The sequence below is a fragment of the Sarcophilus harrisii genome, chromosome 2 (genome assembly GCF_902635505.1).
Source record: "Sarcophilus harrisii chromosome 2, mSarHar1.11, whole genome shotgun sequence".
Classification (NCBI taxonomy): Eukaryota; Metazoa; Chordata; class Mammalia; order Dasyuromorphia; family Dasyuridae; genus Sarcophilus; species Sarcophilus harrisii.
The window spans coordinates 493973423-493988272 of NC_045427.1; the positions used below are offsets into that span (position 1 = coordinate 493973423).

The 14850-nt window shown below is 39.6% G+C and overlaps 1 protein-coding gene across 2 annotated transcripts in view; it reads right to left on the reverse strand.

Moving 5' to 3' along the window:
* AJUBA (ajuba LIM protein) overlaps positions 1–14850 on the reverse strand; it is a 43211-nt gene that overhangs the window by 17881 nt on the left and 10480 nt on the right. Inside the window, exon 8 of one of the 2 annotated variants that reach the window (XR_004232347.1) lies at positions 14372–14619. Coding sequence is in view for 1 of the 2 variants with exons in the window: in XM_031955032.1 (XP_031810892.1) it covers positions 14494–14619 (126 nt within the window). In the remaining variant the exon portion in view is untranslated. Of the gene's footprint in view, positions 1–14356; positions 14620–14850 lie in introns of those variants that run through there. The other variant, XM_031955032.1, reaches the window with a different exon arrangement.

Genomic DNA, 14850 nt, shown 5'->3' on the forward strand with positions numbered 1-14850 from the left:
TTTTGAGACAAATATTTGGTTGCTTTTAAGGAGTCATCTTGTTCATTATTCCTGATAATAATGGAAACTTTGAAGAGATGAGTTCCTACCACGAAGACTTGGATTTAGATAATTGTGTACAAAGCTAGGACATTAGAGATTGAAGATTTAGTATTCTACTTGCTACTAGTTTTAGAAAAATGTTTGTCTATAGCACTGCTTTCAAAATCTCTGTAGAGAAGTGGCAAACCATATTATAGTCCAACAGATTGGTTTCAAAAAAAATAATTATAGGCAACATCTAGTAATTTTAGAACTATTTTAGATTGAGTTCATAGAAAAACAATATATTTAGATGCCCAAAAGTCCAATGATTCATTCTACTAGAAAAATTCCCTGCCCAAGGTAAGTATAAGACTTAAGAAAAAACAAAATAGTTGGAGAAAATGTTTAATCAACCTACAGCCTCAAATGCAAAATTCAGACTGTCCATGAAATGATATTGAATATAATTATTCAACATCTCCTAGAGAGATTTAAAAATACACCCTTGTAAATTCAAATATGGAAACTTTTGTCATCAAAGAAGCTAACTGTGAATAAATAAAGAAGATTGGTAGAAAATACTTGCTTGGAGAGTCAGTTTAGCAGTGGGACAGATTGAAACAATTTCTGTAAAAGAAAAATGACACTGAAAAGGAGATTGTTTTTGAAGAGGGAAAGATTGGTATTACCTTGTAGAGCTAAAGATGAACAATGGGTATAATACTTGTTATAAATGAACAGATGAATGTGCTATCATAAAGTTAAAACATCATAAATTTTTTATCTTTGGCTTATTAAATTAACTTTTTTTTCAATAATAAAAATCTGTTTTTTCTCCCTGGTACCTCCCATTTCTCATCCCCATCTTGAAAAAGAAGGGGGGAAAAATAACTCTAAAACATGTAGAGTCAGACAAAACAAATTCTCATATTGGCCACGTCCAAAAAAAAAAAAAAGTCTCAATCTGTGCTCTGAGTTCATCACTTTTCCATCAACAGGTGGGTAGCATGTTTCCTCATGAGTATTTTGAAATCATGGTTAGCCTAATTACATTGATTAGAATTCCCTAGTCTTCTAAAGTTTGTATTATACTGTTATTATGTAAATTATTCTCCTTGTTCAGTTCAACTTAAATTGCATCAGGTCATATAAATTTCTTCAAATAAAGTTCCTCTGAAACTATTCCTTTCATTTTTTCTCATAGCACAACAGTATTCCATTATATTTACATACCAGAACTTGATCTGCCATTTGATGGGTACTCCTGCAAGCTTGCAACCCTTTGCCACTGCAAAATAGCTTTTTATGTTTCAACTCCTGTGTTTGCACATCAAAGTTTCCATGCAGCTTTGATATTTTTTTTTTATCAGAAATACTTGGAAGTCCTTTATTAAAGGTCCATTTTTTTCCTTTGTAGGCGTATTCAGTTTTTCTCAGAAGTTATTCTTGACTACAAGCAGTATCCTTTGTCTTCTAGACAATCTTATTCCAAGCTTTCTACTCCTTAATAATAGTACCTACTAAATCTTGTGATATTGACTGTGGCCTTTTGGTACTTGAATTCTTTGTCTTGGAAGCTCTGGATTTTGGCTATAAAGTTCCTGAGATTTTTCCTTTTGTAGTTTAGTTTCTTTCAAGAGCTAATAGATGGAATAATTTTCAGAGAGTTTGTTGCTTGGGTAAGCTGTGTTTTTGGGGTTTTTTTGGAAGCATTGTTTATGTTTTGGAGTCATTCTCTTCTAGATTTGTGTCTTGACCCTCCCTGTTACCATAATGATTTTTTTAAAATGGTGATATATGCTTTTTGTTGTTGTTGCTTTTTTTTGTTTATTATTGTAGAATAATTCCTAACTTTGAACTTAATGGTAGGCCAGGCTTTGAGTATTTCTGGAAGAAATGGCTATTGCAAATTTTGGAGGGTATTACATATTGTTATGCTCAGAAACAGCTCGGGTTGAGGATCTACAAGCTTTTAATATTCACAAAATGGTATGGTTTAGGACCAAGTCTGATTGCTATCCTTCTAGTCTGCAAATTCCTGACCTGGATTTGCATCTTAGCAACATACCTATGGACTTGCACTGGTTTCCAGTAAACTGTTGCTGGACTAAATCATTATCAGTGAGCTGAAAAGCTCTGCTGCTTCAGAGTAAAGGCTCCCTTTTGTCTAAAATTCTTGCTCTAGTTATTCCAAAGTGGTTTTTAGATGGCTCCAAGGCACTGAGATCTTCCTCAGCTCTTGGGATCAGAGTATACAACAAGTGTTTCTTTCTTTTGAACTTGCTTCTTGGTCAGTACGTAATTTAAAGCCTGTTACTTTTCCTTACCCGGGATCAGCACCCTCAGTGAAACAGGTCCCCAATTTAACTCTGAATTTCTGACACAAAACTGGGTAGAGCATGTGACAGAGCAGCCAAATGTTCCACGTTTCTGTGCTCTGCACAAGGTCAGACCCCTTTGTGCTTTGCTTTTGACCTCACAGTGTCTCCTTGCACCGTTATTCTTGAATAGACCTAGGTCTGTATACCTTTCTATCTATCTGTCCCTATGCTGACCTGGGCTAGAAAACAGAATCGCTGATTTTTTTTGCCCTTGAATTTCCAAATCAGGATATAGGTATGGTATGCTTTTTAAATCTAGGTTGTACTTTAGAGCTTGACTATGTTTCTTTTGATTATCTCAGGACTGATTTTGGCAGATGACAAAAAAAAGGAAGGAAATTGCCTGAGCTCTGCTCAATTTATTTTGACACAGCTTTAAATCACTCGTCACAATTAATCCTGGAGCAAAAGAACCCACAAAAGGACAGGGGGAAACCATTTTCCAGCCCAAGGTAACTTAGAAGGAGTGCAGGAAAGGTCTGCCTTACTTGGGTAAAAGAGAAGCATAGCATAGCAGCTGGTACCTCTGTAAGCTAGTGGGAGTTACCTATCCCCAGCACAGACTGGTAACCAAGGCCCTGCAGGTGGTTTTGGCCCAACAAGCCAGCAACACAGTGAGTTAACTTTGATGCTTCCAACCCCAATGCAGCAGGCTAATGGTCAGGCCTGCCAGACCTAGTAGCTCAGCACAGTTGGCTAAACCAGGCCTGGTGGACCCAGTACAGCTGGCATATTGCCAGCCCTGGAAGCCCTGACACAGAAAGCTAAAGACTAGTCCTCTGACCCCCTGTGCAAGAAGTTTGGGGATAGTGCTCCTGGCACAAAATAGGCTGGAAATTGAAAAAAACAAAACAAAAAAAATCTGATCATAGAAAACTACCATGGCAATAGGGAAAATCAAAACACAAATCAGAAGAGGAGAACATCCTCAAAACACCTATATGTGAAGCCTCATAAAGAAATATGAATTGTTTGTAAACCTAAAAAGTTCTCCTGGAAGAACTCAAAAAGGATTTTTAAAATTAAGAGAGAGAGAGAAGAAAAATTGGGGAAAGAATGAGAATTATAAATAAGAGAATCATGAACAAAGAGTCAACAGATTAGAAAAGGAAGTACAAAAAGTAGAAAAAGAAAACAACTCTACAAAAAAGTACAATTGGCCAAATGGAAAAAGTTGTACAAAAGTTTACTGAAGAAGTAATTCCTTAAAAATCAGAATTGGGCAAGTGAAAACTAATGACTTCACAAGACATCAAGAATCAATCAAACAATATCGAAAAAATTAAAAAATTGAAGACAATATAAATTATGTTATTGGAATAACAACGGACCTGGGAAATAGATCCAGGAAAGATAATTTAAGAATTATTGGACTAGGGGAAGCTAGGTGGCACAGGAGCACCAGTCCTGAAGTCAGGAGGACTCGAGTTCAAATTTGAGCTCAGATACTTAACATTTCCTAGCTGTGTGATCCTGGGCAAGTCACTGAACCCCAATTGCCTCAGGGAAAAAAAAGAATTATTGGACTACTTGAAAGCTATGATCCAAAAAAAAAAAAAAGGGGTCTCAAGAAATGTATCAAGGAAATAAAATCAAAGGGTAAAATAGTCATTGAAAAACCCACCAATCTCTTGCTGAAAGAGACCTTAAAACAAAAACTCTCAGGAATATTACAGCCAAATTCCAGAACTCTCAGAACAAGAAGAAAATACTGCAAGAAAGGAAGAAACAAATCAAATATAAAGCAGTCAGAATTATAAAGAATTGGAGGACTTGGGATATTTTGGAAGGCAAAGGGCTTGAATTACAACCAAGAATCAATCATTCAGCAATATTCAGCATCATCTTTCAGGAGAAAAAAACCAGACATTCATGAATAGGGAGACTTTCAAAACTTCCTGATGAAAAGACAAAGGCAAAATAGAAAATTTCATTTTCAAGAGAAGCATAAAAATGTAAATGGGAAAGGAAAAACACAAACTATTTAATAAAGTTAAAGTGTTTATATTTCTACATGGGAAAATTAGTTTTGTACCTTTTAAGAACTCAGAACATCTATTAGAGTATCTCTAATAGAACAGTTAGAAGAGGTATATGTAGACAGAGGGTGCAGGTTTAACTTTCTTTTGATGGGATAACATTAAAAAAAAAATAAGAGATGAGAAAGAAGATCACATTGGGAGAAGAGAAAATAGAGGGGAGAATGGGGTAAATTGTATTTCCTGAAGAGGAGAGAAAGACCTGTTACAATGGAGGGAAAGGAGTGGGATGAGGACTACTTGAACCTTACTTTAGTCAGATTGGGCATAAAAAATCTATTTTACCCTATAGGGAAGTAGGAGGAGAGGGGACAAGAAATAGGGAAGGTGATGATACAAGGTAGGGTAGGATCAAGGGAGGTAATAGTCAAAAGGAACTGATTTTGATTCTTACCCAGGTTACATATGAAAGTGTTTTTCTCTGTTTACACTAGCACATTTACATAGTATTTTATGTTTTTGCAAAGTGATTTCCTCACAATTATGTGAGGTAAATTGTATAAATATTCATAGAATCTCAATTAATAGAATTCTCAGAATCTCATGAAAAGTCTTCTAGTTCAACTCAACCCTTAACTGAGCAGAAATTCTTTCTACAAGAACAAATGGTGCTAGTCATCCCTGAACACCCAGTAGAAAATATAAAGATTAGCCTTAACTGGGGAAGGGTCAACTCTTTTTCAGAAGCTGGAGTGAATGTGGGGATCAATGAAAATGTGCAGGAAATGAAGGAGTTTCTGATGAATGGCCTTGAGTTTTCTCAGTAAAAAAGAAAGTAAAACTATCTTCTGACAAACTGGGGGTCTAGTAGGAATGCTGTTTGGGGATAGATATTAAGGAGTGGCTACGGCATAGAGACTGATAAAAAGTCAATCAGAGAAGAATAAAAGAATTTCCATGCAATAGACCCCATGCAGGATCTAGTTAATATTAGACTATATGAATTTGTAGAGAATCTAGTTAGCACAGTTTCCATAGCAGCTTATAGCAGTTGGGGAATAAGAATCAAGGAAACAGATGAATGATGTGTGACTGAGTACTGCTAAGAAATGTAAGGATTCAAGGAGAGTTGAACTGATCAATTATTGGATGATCAAGACTATGAGGGAAGGAAAGAGCAGGAGTGATGAACTGAGAAAAAATGATAAGGTGGAAGAAATAGAAATTGAAATAAGAATAAAGAATAGTTTTAGGAGTGAAGCCAAAGGAGAGTTGGAAGGATAGGAGACTATGGCCATCAAGAGAAATTTTGGAGGTCATTATTATGGAGTTGGTTCAACCTGAGGGGATGACAGTATCTGGGCTGTGACCACTCCTATGGATAAATAGAATGATAGAGATCATAGGATCGCAGTATCATAGATTTAGAATTATAAGGAACTTAAGAAGGGTTCATCTTGTTAAATACTTTTATTTTATAGATGAAAAAACTGTAACCAAAAAGGGGAAAGATCTAAGTCAGAGAAGTCAAGGTTGATGAAATAGGAAGTATCTAAGAGACCTTCAACATGATGATTTAAGGACCCAAGTATGAGATCAATGTGGGATTGGAAGATTTTTATGTTAAGGATATTTTCAACAATCACATTTAGTAAATCCTTTCAGCAGTAAACTCAGACCTGATTATTTGAAGTTACTGGTAAATGGTAGATGGTCTCTTACCATTTTCTTCCTTAATTTGGGTTTCAAATCTATATTATCTATTTTATATTTTCCTCTCTTAACGTCACTCTCTTTGGTAGAGAAAATAGAAAGAAAATAACAGTTGAGTGGTTTTTTCTTTTGTTATTTCTTATGCCATCAACCCAAAGTAATAGTATTATGCCCTAATTCCAATAAAGTTTGGATGAAAAATGCCATCTGTATACATAAAGAGAACTATGAAGATGGAGTGCAGATTGAAGCATACTATTTTCATCTTTTTCCCCCTTTTGTTCTGATTTTTCTCTCCAATATGACTCATATGAAAATGTATAAAAAATGAATGTACATGTATAATCTATAAAAATAAAATAAATGCTAAAAAATAGTCATATGCTCTTCTTTGATGTTCATCTTAATGCCAACATACTTAAAAAAAACCAAACTTGTATTATTCTTAACATTCCTGAAAACCTATTGTGATCTAATATTTATCAGTGTTCTTTTTTTATATCCTTTAAGTTTTCACTTATATATTCCTCTTTTTACAGACTGCATCCTTCTTAGGAGAGCTTAAACTCTTTGAGGGAAGTGATTGATTCTCATTTAACTTTGTAACTCCAACAGGTAGAATAGTGCCTTGGGCAGCTAGGAGGCACAGTGGATAGAATGCCAGGCTTGGAGTTGGAAAGACGAATTCAAAAGTAGCTTCAGACACTTCCTAACTGTGTGTTCTTGGGCAAGTCACTTAACCTCTGCTTGTAATCAATTTCCTCAATTTTTAAAATGGGCATAACAATAGCACCTATCTCACGGGGTAATTGTGAGATACTATTTGTAAAGTTCCTGGGCACATGGTAGATCTTGTATAAATACTTATTCTCTTCCCTTCCTTGCATAAAGGATTGCTTCTTGTTTTAGCTTGGATTCAACATAAACTTTAGCTGATTCTGGCCTTTTGCATTCCTATATTTTCCATATAAGACCATGCTACTCTTTTGTATTCATCCTCTGTTGTCTGTCTATGCTTTCATCAGTTATACATATCTTGTAAACATCTGAATTGCCTGATGAGTTCCCTGTGTAGTTACATCAGTCTCTTCAGACAGCTCCCCCTTTTCTTCCTCATTGGAATCATTTTTATTTGTGTCATCAGAATTTAGTTCTTGAGAATTTTTCATCCATTTTGGTCTGACTTCTCCTGTAGGATTTTAGGCTGTGGAATTCAATCTGTTCTATTTGTGAACTCTGAAATCTGTTCTCCTAAAGTTTGTCAGGAAAATCCTACAATTTCCTTTCTTATCTATAATGAACTCTGTTTCACCCTGGAAGATCCCTTTGTCCCTGTGGTCCCTTCCTCCAACTGATGACTTTCTCCCAGAACCTTCATTGTAAGAAAATACCCAGATTAACCATGCTCTTTTCGAGGCTCTGCCAGGTTAGGAGATTTGCCCAAAGACATGCATATAATAAATGGCAGAGCTCAGGCTCAAATCCAGGATTTCTAAGACCACATCAATGGCTCTTTCCATTATCCATTTATCATCACTTCCATTGTGAATTCAATGTATCTCTGGTCAGTATAACAAGTTAAATGGGAGCTTTGCAAAAGCTACAGACAATTCACAAAAACCAGCAGATGACACAGAAAAAGTTTAAAAACTCAGAAATCCATAAAATATGTGTATAGCATTGTAAAATATCAACATATTTTATCTTTTAATTCCATAATTCAAACTTCTCTGATACAAAAAGGAGGGCCAAAAGTTTTTACTCAAAATTTCCAGATTGCATGGGCACTATACCCCTAACCCCTATGAGATGGAAAGGATAACTGTACTCTGATGTTTCTCTAAAGAAGATAATCAGGATTGAGGAACACGTGTGAAAAATGCTGAAAAGTTGCGCTTCCACAGTGTTGTAAACTTTGAGGTAGTGTGGGATTGGGATAGTGGGTGTATCACTGACCAAGAGGTTTTCAGAAAGCGAGAGGTTAAGGAAGATTAGGATTCACAGAACAATTAAGTGATCAATAAAAGCCTTGAGCAAACAAGAAATTGGGGGGATAGGAAGGCACAGGTGGATTCAGCCAATCAGAAAGAGTCTGGTGGTTTTCAAAAAGCCACAAACTTAAGATAATAGCCCATCCAGCCCAAACTGGTTGGGGTCAATGACCTGACTTGACCAAATCACTACTGCTGCCTGCTAATAGACTAATTGAATATTAAACAACACACCCAAATATAAAGGTTTCCCCATTTCTGTACTCAGTGCTCCCTCTTCCCCAAGAGGAGTGGGGCCTACCTGCTTCTGGCCAGAAAAGTTAAGACGACTCCTTAGGATTCTTCTTTAATAAATTTTCCTTGACATCTGATTTTCAGTGTCAAGAGTATCATTTTTAATATACATAAATTAGAGAACAATCTGCATTTAACCCTAGTGACTAACTGAAGTATGTATGTTGATTTTTTAAAAATGCTTATGATTAGAAAGTCACTCTAGAAGGAAGAAAGACCCTGGAGAAATGATTAACAATTTAGTAAATCCCCCAAATCTCATTTGTCCAAAAGGATTTCATATATATAAAACTAAGGTAGCAGAATGAATTAGACATTATTTCCTCTGGGTTTCCCTTAGCTCCATACCTTGAAAGATGAACATAGACATAGGTCATTTTGAAACATAAGTTGTTTTTCTAAGGAGGCATATTGTTTGGGGTTTTTTGTTTTGTTTTTTTCAATTTTGATTGCTCAGAATCAATTGCCTCAGTGGAGGAGTGTCTAGATAGGGAGCCAACCATAAATAATGCTCAGAGAAATAGAAAGCAATGAATTCAAAATCATTTCAACACCCTGCCAGGCTCTGTATCCCTCTTACATTTTAGGTCTGTCCATTATTTCACACTTGTAATCATGCTCCTTATGGTTGTTCTCAAATTCTTGTGGAAATTTCTCTCCCTGAATAAATTATAAGTTAGTCAAGGGTGGGTCCCATGTTTTCTATTTCTTTTGCTTCCCAAGATGGTGATTGCCAAATATATATTAACTGACAGAGAACATTGGAGGACATGACCGTTTTTGACACTAAATTTTGTCTCTTAACTACCAATCATCTCAATTCATTTTTTACTACAAAAAAAGGATTTAATTCTATTTCTATCTGTCCTTTCCTGTCTTCATGAATTCATGGATAGTGCCCTATGTCCAGAATAATGTTTCCCTATTGGAACTATAGCTAACTAATTTTTGCACCCAGGGCAAGAGAGAGGTCACAGGGTCTTGCCAGATTGCTGGGGAGGAAATGGACCCAGGAAAGACCCTCTTACTACTCTAATGGTTATTCAGGTGGAAGTTGGGTTAGGGGAGAAATTTGGTGGCAATCATCTGAAGTGAGGCCATACTTGCCTTTTCTTCCCTTTCCCAGCTTACCACCCTCCCAAAGGCAGCCTCAACTTGGGAAATATTTCCTTCCTATAGTGGCTGGGAAATTTAGAGAGCACTGACAGCATCCTCCACCCACCCTATTTTAATTATCCCCTTTTCCTTCTTTCCAGTGGGAGGTTCAAGGCATACTTCCAGCTACTCACACTTCAGATGATTGCCACTAATGTTCTGCCCTTGGAACAAAACCCTAGATAAAGAAACCCAAAAAGATATAGACCCTGCTCTAAAGAAGTTTACTATCTAACATGGAGAATAAAAACTTTAGAGCAGGGTCTGTATCTTTTTGGGCGCATTTGCCCAGCACAATACTTTAGTCCTTTTGATGGGAACAATTAAATCTTTAAGAATTTCTCTGGCTAATTTTCAATTTTCATTAACCAGAATCTTCAGAGCTAACATTCAACGTTCCTAACATCCTAACTAATGTATCCCTCATTGAGTATTTCTCATCTCCTCTTGCCCATATAAATACCTTGTTCTTCCTGGGTGAACGAACTCTTTTGTCAGGGTTTTTTTTTTCCTTCCCAGACTTTCCAAAAACCAGATTTTATCGCAGTCCCTAAGTGGAATTCACAGATGCTTTCCCCTCCCCTTTTATCCTGACTTAAATAAGGGACTTGCAAAAGCCCAGAAGTATAGATTAATTTAAACCCATCCTTCCATTTTGTTTCTTATTCTAGAGGAGAGAAAGGGAACTGGATTTAGTGATTTCTCTCCCATCTCCCTTTCTCCTGTTCCCCACTAGTTAGCAGGTTTGCAGCTGATAATCTCTTCTCCAAGACTATGTATCTCCTCCTGCTTCTTTTAATAATTTGTTCAGTTATGTCTGACTCTCTGCAACCCTGTATGAGATTTTCTTGGCAAAGATACTGGAGTGATTTGCCATTTCCTTTTCCAGTGGATTAAAGCAGAGGTTAAGTGATACAGCTAGTAAGCATCTAAGGTCAGATTTTACTCATGTCTTCCTGACTCCAGGTTCATCCTCTATTCACTGAGCCATCTAGCTGCCTTTTTTTAATAATAGCAGCTAGCGTTATATATAGCACCTTAAGCTTTTCAAAGCACTTTACAATTATCACCTCATATAACTCTCACAAGATCTCAGGAAGCTTGGTGCTATTATCCCCATTTTATAGATGGGGAGATAAGAAACAGGTAGAGGTTAAGTGACTTCTGACACCAGGTTCAGTGTTCTATCCATCGTGCCTCCTATCTGCCTTTTCACCCTCTTTGTTCTATCCTATTGGTTTTCCCTACCTCATCTCCATTTATCATTTCCTTTTTCCATAGCCCATTTCAGATGAGGAAGGGGAAGGAAATTTGATAGAATATAAGCTCAGGTGTGCCATGGCTGTAAAAAAGATAATATGATTTTGGGTCACACTAAGAAACACAGCTTAAGGAGGTGATGGTACTATTAAATTCTGTCTTGGCCATATATGTATACATTATATATGAGCGTTTATAACAGTTTTATATTCAGGTTTGGGGCCAGATTTTAAGAAAACTAAGTTGGGGAACAGAGAGCAAGCAAGATGGTAAAGGACTCTGAGTTCATCCCATGACTCAATTGCACTAATTGGGGATGTTTAGTTAGAAAAAGACTTTGGAAAGGGACTCACATGTGCGAAAATGTGGCAGTCTTTTTTGTAGTGGCAAGAAACTGGAAACTGAATGGATACTCATCAGTTGGAGAATGACTGAATAAATTCTGGTATATGAATATTAGAGAATATTATTGTTCTGTAAGAAACAATCAAGAGGATGATTTCAGAGAGACCTGAAGAGACTTACATGAACTGATGCTGAGTAAAATGAGCAGAACCAGATCATCACTGTACATGGCAATAAGACTATACAAAGATCAATTCTGATGGATGTGACTCTCTTCAACAATGAGATGATTCAGTTTGTTCCCATGATCTTATGAAGAGATCTATCTACATCCAGAGAGAGGGCTGTGGGAACTGAGTGTGCATCACACTTCTTGTGCAGCAAGATAATTGTGTAAATATATATGCCTATATTGGGCTTGCATATACATTATTCTTGCATGTTTTGAAAATAAAAAGCTTCAAAGCAAAAAAGAAAAGGGGCAACCAGGTGGTGCAGTGGTTAAGAGCACCAGCCCTTAAGTTTGGAGGACCTAAGTTCAAATCTGGTCTCAGACACTTAACACTTCCTAGCTGGGTGACCCTGAGCGCAAGTCACTTAACCCCAATTACCTCAAGGGGGAAAAAAGAAGAAAATAAAAAGCTTCAATAAAAAAAGAGAGAGAGAGAGAGAAAGCTTCAATAAAAAAAGAGAGAGAGAGAGAGAGAGAGAGAGAGAGAGAAAGACTTTGGGTGAGGACTTATGACAACTGATTTCAAGTATCTGAAGGGTTTTCACTAGAAGAGGGATTAGACTTGTTGTTTTGACCCAGAAGGCACAACTAAGAGCCACAATTGGCAGAAGTTGCAGAGACAGACTCAATGTCAGGGAAAACTTCCCAGCAATGAGAGCTCTTTTAAAACTGGACTCTTCTCTGGCAATTTTAAGCAAAGGCTGACTGAATGAGGTATGTTGTAGATGGAATTGTTTTGGGAATGAGTCGGCCCAGAAGGTCAGCTCTAAAATCCTGATAGTCCTGTGCCAAGTGGCTCTGCATGCTTAGAATAGCATCAGCTTCTGCCCCACGCCAAAGTGCCCAGCCCTTCTTATAAGCTGTTACCTTTTCATCTCCTTGATATGACTGGGTCATGGAAGAGAGCAATTCATTGTCAATGTATCAAAGCTCTTGATCAATCTGGGAAAAAAAGCATCCCTAAGATCCCTTCTCTGGTAGAAATCCCAGGAACAGAAGTGAGGTACCAACCAGCTAGCTCTGTTATGGGACTCTTGTGTTTGTCTGCTTCCGAGATAACGCAATCACATTCCTCTGCTTTCCCCATTTTTGTCTTCTGGCTGTACTCCTGTGGCAAGCTGACCAGACAGGACCTACTTTGTGTTCTGGTCAGCCTCCCATACTTTCCTCTCTGTTACAATAGAGCTAATGAGGACAAGAGATTTCCTAGCAACCAAGGGAAAGGACAGCCATCGGACTGCAGGAAACGTCGGGAAGCCCGTCAACAGTGACGCGTTTGTGTCTGCTTCTCTGCCTCAGGCTGCCCTTCATTTGGCTCTCTGGCCCAGATGTGCCAACCTGTCTTTGCTCAAGAAAGGATAGAGCAGCAAGTTAGAGGCAAGGATATGGAGCTAGAGAACGGTCAGACTGGGAAAAACGGGGGATGGCACAAAGGTCAGCATAGCTCCCTGGAAAGCCAAACTCTTCCTTGTCAGGGAATGCACTGCTTAGGGCCAGAAAAGATTAAAAAGAGAAATAGGAAACCAAAAATGAAGAGACAGGTTGAAGACAGAAAGGGTGAGAAACTGTGAATATATTTTTTAGCCTGCCTCATGTCAAAAGCTGTTAAGCCAGTGTCTCTAAGCCACGAGTATTTTTTTGTTTGTTTTTATTCTTATTTTTCAGTAACAAAAGACACAGAACAGATCTTAACTTGATGCATTTCCAAAAAGTGCATTTTGCCCATCCTGCCACTTCTTGGAACGTGGAGTTTTAGGGCAAGAAGAAGAGAAAATGAAATTGAAAGAATCATCTAAAAAATATAAACAGCCTCTTTGAAAGGTGATAAGATTTTAGTGTCCCAGTTGCCTAGGGGAAGGACAGGGCCTCTTTATTCTTGGGCACAGAAGACTTGTTCTCCAAGCCTGGAGGTCCCTGGCACTTGTGACCATACAGTCAAGCTTGTTGCCCTCTCATTCCCAGTCACTGAAAAAATCCTTACCAGTGTTGTCCCTCCCCCCTTAAACCCTTGTTCAGCTGGCCAGGGTGTCTTGAGTTTGGGGAAACGCGATTTTTAGCTCGAGAGAGCATCATTCTGGGAGTGAATCGCGACTAAGTGGAGACCAGGTCTCAAAGTGCTGGCTTCCCTCCGGCTCCCTGGAGCCCAGGCAGGGTCTGGGGTAGGGTACCAGTGTATGTAAGCCTGGGTTTGTGAGTCATCAGTAGGTGACGGTCAGTGGCGATGGGAGACCACGAGACAGATGGGAGGGCACAGGAGCACAAGGGCAGAACGCACTGGGTGGGCGCAAGGCTTTCTGGGACAGCAGTCTACGGGGCTTAACTACCATCCACCCTGACATGGTCTTCATCGGGCGGCTTCCCTAAGTCCCCCAGCCTTTGGAGGGGGAGTAAAGAGCAGATAAATCCAGTCCGCATGTCTCCCAGCTCCCCAGAACCTGCACCACGGAGTCCCTGAGAACACGCAGGGGGGGTCCCCACACCAAACCTTACACGGCAAGGCCAGAGGCAGAAAGCCCAGAGTCTGGGAACTTTCTTCTCTTCCACTGGCTGGGAGGTTTACTGCGTCCCCTGGCTGGCCCTGTAGCTCTGGTGGTAGAATACAGGTCCCACTCCCCTTTGCCCCAGGAGCAGTTCACACCATGTGTGAGGGACAAAGGTAGGAGCGTGAGCCCTCCGCAGGTCTTTGCTTTCTCCTACTTTTTCTGAACGGGAATTCTGCTTGGGTTTTGCAGGGTGTCCACAAGGGAAATCGGGAAGCTCTGAAGGAAGCAGCCCGTGCAGGGACACGACTGTGTGTATGGTTGTTAATTTGTCATATTGCTGTTCTCAGACCTGAAAGGGGACTAATTCTTGGCTCTGAGGGTTCTGTGGTTTAGTTGCTCACTGCATGAGAATTCTTCTGGTACTGGGAAAGATCCTCCCCCACCCAAACGGGAGACCATCTCTCTGGGGCTTTAGACCCCCAGGTCATCCTCCACCTGCCCTGGGAGCACCCACCTGCCCTGCCTTCTTTCCTGTATCCCTCACTTCCACCCCAATGGGCTCTCCACTGCCCGCTGCCCGGGAGGGGTGGGACTGCTGGAGCTTGGGAGCCAGAAGCAACGGATGGAAGCGGCAGCTCAGACGTAGTTGGCAGTGCCCTGGTGAGCATTGATCCTCTGCATGTGGCAGGAATGGCAGAGCAGGTGTCCGTCCAGGGGGAAGCAGCAGCAGCCCTCCTCATCACTCAGCTGCATCCGACAGTCCTGGGGAGCAAGGGCAGAGGTCACGCCTGCCCAGGGAGACTCCCAGGGCTTCCAAGCTCTCCCCCACCCCCAGGGAGTGAGGCTTCCGACTTCCCAGACACAGCCTGTGTCGCTGCTCCCGCTGGACACCAGGTGTCGCTGCTGCAGCAGGAATGCTGGGGTGGGTAAATCCCTGGAGCTGAGTGTCCCTCCCCCATTGGGCAGGGGAGGGGGGGGTCAGAAAAACAGGAA